Below are 6,899 nucleotides of genomic sequence, written 5' to 3' on the forward strand. Positions count from 1 at the left end.
GTATAGTATTCAGTGGGAGGGAACCGAATTTAGTTCTGTCCCTTTAAGAAGCCCTAGGGCTGGTGTTCTACGGCAGTTATTACCCAGCAACCCGTCTGGTTTTGGCAGTTAGGTGCCAACGGAAGCTGGGTGACAGCAACAAGTTAGACAGTCCAAGATGTTATAGACTCTCAGTATTTAACAGTCAAAGATGTTAGAGCTTCACAGTATTTAAGTTAAAAAATCATAGATGTTATAGGCTCACAGTGTTTACGTCAATAAATTCGAGACTCCAGAAGTTTCTGCAACAAAGTAACCTTTATTTAGTTAGACCCGGAGGAGTCAGGGTCTGTCAACATTGTTACAATTAAAGCTTTAAGTATTGAACTGTTAACTGAGTCGGTGAGTCTTACATTCTGCTTTGGCCGGGTGCAGGGCACCTAAATAACCACCTGGGAAGCAGAACAGTAGCACACAGGGAAGAGGTGTGTCAATGCCTAAGTATATTGACCTTAAAGCAGTCGGTATTTTTAGGACTTTACAAAAACTATGTAAATTGAATGGGATGCAAAAGAAAGGTGTTTAACTGGATGTTTAGAATGAAACTCTCCAAGTTAATGCAAAAAATGGTTTTAAGCAACAAAAGGTCAACATTGTGCTGTCAGCGAACTTTGTACTTATTTTTGCAAGATAGCTGAATCCTGGTAATGGTTAGTAGCAACTGATGCCATAGTCAGTGTATTCTTCTTCTGTGATGATCCATTTTGCAATTCTCAATGCTACCAAGCAAGTCTGGCAGGTGCCAGGTAACTTATTTCCTGTCTTGTCACGAGCACTTGGCGGTGGTATAAGAAGAGAATGGCTTGGATTCTATGCAGTATGAGTAGAAGAAGAAGAAGAAGAGTTTGGATTTATATCCCCCCTTTCTCTCCTGTAGGAGACTCAAAGGGGCTTACAATCTCCTTGCCCTTCCCCCCTCACAGCAAACACCCTGCGAGGTAGGTGGGGCTGAGAGAGCTCCGAGAAGCTGTGACTAGCCCAAGGTCACCCAGCTGGCGTGTGTGGGAGTGTACAGGCTAATCTGAATTCCCCAGATAAGCCTCCACAGCTCAGGCGGCAGAGCTGGGAATCAAACCCGGTTCCTCCAGCTTAGATACACGAGCTCATACGCCACTGCTGCTCCTAGAGGAACTTCCCTTTCTCCCTTCCCTCTTCAGCCTCTGGGCCCCTTGAAATTATGCCCCTGTGAGTCAGTGGACCCAAAGAAGCAGCGTGGGGGTGAACTTCCCTTCTCTGCTGATGGAAAAGCTGGTTTATCAAAAGACCTCCTACTGTGCTGACGGAATGGCACCTTGGGATCCATATGCCCAACACAAAGCTGCCCATGAGCTATGTGTAATTGAAGCAAATGACCAATGCATCAGGATAGATCAGTGTCTGACTCAGTGGAAGGCAGTTTCAAATGCTCGTATGTGATTTTAATTAGATTAAACCACCCATACTTTTGTAAAGAGACAGGATATAAGTATGTGAAATTTATAAATGTATTTGGGGGACATATCTAATATTTGCAATTTTCACAGGATTAAAGATAGCTTCCAGAATTGGTTGATCTCCAAATTGAGCCTGGGCTGACTTTGCTTTGTTTTTAATGGTGATCTTTTTCTCCTTCAGGTTGGTCCACCATTAAATACAGTTGCCATCAATGGGAGAGCCAGTCTTGATTCATCAGTACCCGTAGAAGCAAGATACGATAATCACTAGGATTCCATGCCAAATACTTTGCACTTTAAACACCACTGCACAGATCTACTTCAAAGTTAACTGCGTATTGCTGAAAAGTGTTTGTAAATGCAGGGTTCGATGGAGTATATATTGTCAAGTGGAGCATAGAAACTTCACATGGGGCCTCAATGCCTGGGAAATGGAATTTATAATTTATACCAATGTTTTGTCTTTAAAGCTAAAAATGCTGCTTCAGATCTTAAAACGTGGAACAAGAGAGATGCTGCCATGATAATCAAACATATTAATTTCCATTTTACCCACAATGAACGAGATGTGTTGCAACATGCTGTATAATGCCAGCCTGTGAGATTTTTAATGTTTATAACTGCCTAATAATTATGGTCACAAATGTATGTATAATTCTGCCATCTGCCTTATTTTGTTCCATAGAAATGAAATACTGTAGGTTAGCAGGACACTCTCTAGAATGCCAATTTATGCACATTTTCCAACTAAGAGCAAGATCCTGCTAGAGTTAAGGCAGAAGTCTAAATATCACTGATTTTATTGGGGGATGGGCAAAATCTGTTTATTTTTCTCGATAAAAATCAATGGGACTTAAAAGAGCTTACTTTTGGCTGGATCTTGCACCTTCAGGTATTATATGTGGTAGTATATTTTCTAGCAGCAAAGTGAGCGAATAAAATAGGAAGCATCTAGCAATTAGTTCATTGTATAACTCTTTGTAGAAAACATTGCAAAAACAGCCTCACAGAGGTGCCTTACCGATGTGAGACATTACAACAGCAGTCCTTGCAACATGCCAAAGACAATAGCTTACGGAACGCACATTGTGATAAAACAGTACGGAAGAATCTGAGCAGTATCATGAGCGTTTGGGCAGATTCTATTCTAAATGAGGGACAGTTCACATAGCCTGGAAGATGTCAAGGAGGAAAAAAAGGTAGTGTGAATATTAATCACACTCTCATTCAGAGCTCAGCAGTGGGTCTTAGAGACATCTAATATCCCACTCCTTTCCATTCTGCAAATCTGACACTACCGAGAGAGTTGAACAAAGAAAGGGGTATGTGGTGACTAAGGCCAGCACTATCTGATCTACTGTTGATGCATCTGAGAATCAGTGTTTGCTGACAAACAGTGCTGGAGTTGCTACATCTCTGAGAAGTAGTGAAAACTGCCTGCTGATATTTATTTGGGGGGGCATAGCAAGGCAGTTTTTGAATTTGGAGGGTCTTGAGATTCTCAAGGGAGAGCATCAGCACAAAACAGCCAAAATTACATTTGAACTAGAATGCAAATATGTAAAGAGGTCAATGCAATTGAGCGCTTATTTTTGTGTATAGTTATTTCCCTTCTGAATACTTGGAAAAGCAGTATCTTATTTTTTATGGGCTAGATAACTTTTAAAATTCAGGAGAATAAATGTAAGGAAGGAACTATAAACTCCACTTTCTGCATATAGTAAGAGGTGGTGGTGATTTGTGTACTATAAAATCAGTTTTAATAATTGCACAATGCCAGTGAAGTAGTTTTATCATTTGTATAAACTTCTACAGCCACAGAATTAAATGCCAGATCTATGCAATTGAGCAGCAATGCACAGACAGCAGAATTCTCAGTAACAGATGCACTTCTTCTTTCTCTTTTCCTATCCAGTTGTATGTGGCATTTGCTAATTTGAAATTGCTGTGTGATCCTTACTTTGATTCAAGCGACTGAATTGTAGATATGAGCAGCAAATACTGGGATATTCGCTGTGTTCTAAAGTAATTCATGTTTGGTTTTGTTAAATAAAAGGAAATTGTATTTAGTTTTATGCTTAAATACCATGTTGATGTGCATAATTTTGAGCCATTCTGATCAAAGTTTTATTCAAAAATTATTTTATGACTTGCATTGGAATACACGGTTCCATGCGTAGGAGGAGAACGTTGAACAGAAATACAAAACAGGTAACTAAAAATGCCTGACGAAATACAAACATGTATACATACCTTTTGCTAGTCACAGGTCCTGTTGTCTGTTTCATGTGAAAGGAAATCTTTAAAAGTACTTGGAGAGTTACTTGGGAGCAGCAACTATACTAGAAGCCATACCATTTTAAGAAGCTGTAATCAGTCTGCACTCTACAGCTGGGGATAAGATCAGTGTCATCACTGCAAAATGGAAACTTTGGGCTTACCCACAATTGGTTGGGTGGTCTACAGGGCAGTTAAAAGCAGAGTAATATTTTCTACGTACATTGACTTCTGTGGATTTAGATGGGTATAACTATTCAGAATTGCATTGCTAGATTGTTTAGAATACTTGGTTGTTGGTTTGTTTGTTAAAACAGCATGAAATATACCTCTGACTTACGTAATGCAGTCAGTGTTCCTGAAATCATCACCAATCCAGTCACTAGCTGTGTGGTGGATACTGACTAGGGATCCTCTGAAATTACAGTCCATCTCCAGGCAGCAGAATTTAGTTACCCTGAAGAAAATGGATGCTTTGGAATGTGAACTCTATAGCATTGTACCTCCCCAGGTTCCACTCCCAAATCTGCAGAAGTTTCCAATACCCCACTGGTAGCTATGGGGAGCTCTGGCAACACTATTACTGACACATAGCTCTCCACCCCAAGTCTGTACTCATTATGAAACTGGCAAATCCAAACAGAGCCTTCATACTGGGTTACCCTGTTTTCTATGGAAACAAAAGAGTAGTAATGAACTAAAAGGCAGTAATAAATGAATAAAAACATGAATTAAGACATTCTGAGGCCCTAAAGTTTAAGAGGGCTTGATAGATACACAGACACTAATAAACTGCACAGCTGTATGATGGGCCTGTCCTTATTGTAGCATAAGCTGGAATTATGGATATAATCGTAACTAGAAAATATCCAATCCTGATGCATTTCTAGCTAAGATGCTGTTCATCAGATGATAATGAGAAGGGCAGGAACAGAAATTTTAATCTCCTTAACCTCCAAATTTGGATACAGCCAAATGTATAAAGTTCTACTTACCTGAAACGATTTTGTTTTCTATACAAATTTCCCCATGGTTGTATTCCAATTTTATCTTTTCAATACCATTTCATTACCTTAAAAATAATGTGGCTCTAGTTGTACTCTGTTGCTTGAAGTATGAATTTTCTAAAGAAAGATGGCTTTGGTGGATTTCCATGGTTTGACAATATCAAAATTTGCACTTAATGTCAGTAGAAGAATGTTGTATGCAGTCTTGCTTTGAGATACATAATATGCTCACTTCTGGTACAGAATATGGTGCTGTGCCTGGCTTTGCTCTAGCTTTGTCAGGCTCTGAAGCTTGGGTGCAGTTCTGAAATGAGTAGGGGAAGCCCCTCCAGATGGAGAGAGCCAGAGAAGCCAAATGTACTCCTGAAGCAATCTCCTTTAGGCAAGATCATGCGGTATCACTCATTGTAGTGGTCCATTGGAGTTGGTGGTATCACTGTCTTCTCCAACTTGAGCTACTGACCCTCCTCAGAAGGAAACATCCAGGTTGTGTATCCCTTATGGATGGAATGAAGGTACAAGGAGACTGCAAGAGGAGTCCATATCCTGCTGCCGATAAGCCTGACAAAAACCAGAAGATCTTTTTAAGAGGTATGTAATGACAAGCAAACGCGGAATGCAGGAAAAAAGTTTTTTAAAGTTTAAATAAGGCTATACTAGAAGATAATCGCAGAGGAGAAGGCATCAGAGACAACTGTTTTAAGGCAAAAAAGATTCCAGAACTTATTCTCAGTTGTCAGGCTGCTAAAACAAAACCAGAAAAGAAATGATTTTTGAAATTCATCAGCAACCAGAGAGAGGGAGGAATTTGATCCCTGAATTAAACTACTGAAAATTTTGGGAAATTGTGGAAACAGCAACATCTAGTGGGCAATGGCAACTACTAGGATGGGCTTTCAGTCCCTTGAAATAGGTGAGATGGCCAAAAATCTTAACATATCTGCCAGTATGCTGAAACTCAGTGCAGAAATAGGCTCTATAAAAGTCTGTTAATAACAACATGCCCAAGATGATGTCTGAGCTTATGAAGGATCTTAAAGAAATTAAAGCTAATGAAGATCAAAGAAGAAGAAATGGTGTCAAAGATTGAAAAAATAGCGTCACATCAAAATATTCAAAAGTGAAAGGACTGTGTTGAGACATTGTGATTCACTTTTATTTTGAAGAAATGGCAGATCAGATCATGGAAATATGCAGGAAATCAACAATCAAGATAGAGGACAAGGACATCATTGTGATGAGGGAGATTCCTTTAACAGTCTTACAGAAAAGGAAAGATTATGCATTTTTGGTGGACATTTTAAGAAGAAACCAGATAAGATTTTCATGGCTTAGATGGAAAGAAGTTTTCATTTACAAAGGGACAACAACAAAGAATTACTTCAATAACGTGCCAAAGAGACTTTCAAGATTTTTAAAAGACCTTACATGAAATGTTCTGCTAGATTAATTAAAGATTTAACCATAGGGGAAGTAAAGGGGTTTATTAGAGATTAATGATAAATAAAGTTGGGATTGTAAATTCAGATATAAGATTAATAGAAGGGGGGATGAGGGAGGGAAGGGGGAATTTATGTTAAAAATCTTTGACTATGAGAAATTAGGTTAGGAGGATAAGGGTTTTTTTTTAAGTTGCCTCAAATTGCTAATTGATATATTAGAAAAAGTCTAGGGAAAAAGAGAATCCTATGTTGGGCTTGAGGTTAAATAAACAATGAAACAATGTTGTGGATAAGATTGACAGCATGGTCAGGGCAGGAATTCAATTAGTTATATGTAGTCTATGTTGTTTACATAGTATAAGCCTTTGTTGCATAAGTAGAATAGGGTGGCTGGATCACCTCTGTTTTCCCCTTTTTATGTTAGTTCTGTCGTAACTGTAAAAAACCCAATAAAATGATTTTTTAAAAAGAAAACAGATACATAATATGCTGATTGTTCATGGTTTAACATATCAGATTTTTCATCTAATGTCAATAGAAGAATGTTGCATGCAGTCTTGCTCTAAGATGCATAATATACTGAAAACAGCACATTAAAAATTCTGTCAGTTGTTTGAGCTAATTTACAAAAAACAGCGCAGGATTCTACTTCTGACATGATTAGAAGGTGCGGCACAGAAGTGAGAAGCTCTCCTGTATTT

The 6,899-nt window shown here is 38.7% G+C and overlaps 1 protein-coding gene across 6 annotated transcripts in view; it reads left to right on the plus strand.

The window, feature by feature from the left end:
• Window positions 1-3,555, plus strand: part of COBLL1 (cordon-bleu WH2 repeat protein like 1) — a 137,120-nt gene extending 133,565 nt beyond the window's left edge. For all 6 annotated transcript variants that reach the window (XM_048484709.1, XM_048484713.1, XM_048484712.1 and 3 more), the window contains one exon: window positions 1,654-3,555. In XM_048484709.1, the coding sequence (XP_048340666.1) occupies window positions 1,654-1,743 (90 nt within the window). In that variant the 3' untranslated portion in view covers window positions 1,744-3,555. The remainder of the gene's footprint in view (window positions 1-1,653) is intronic.
• Window positions 3,556-6,899: the final 3,344 nt, after the last annotated feature.

The sequence above is a fragment of the Sphaerodactylus townsendi genome, linkage group LG02, assembly GCF_021028975.2.
Source record: "Sphaerodactylus townsendi isolate TG3544 linkage group LG02, MPM_Stown_v2.3, whole genome shotgun sequence".
NCBI lineage: Eukaryota > Metazoa > Chordata > Lepidosauria > Squamata > Sphaerodactylidae > Sphaerodactylus > Sphaerodactylus townsendi.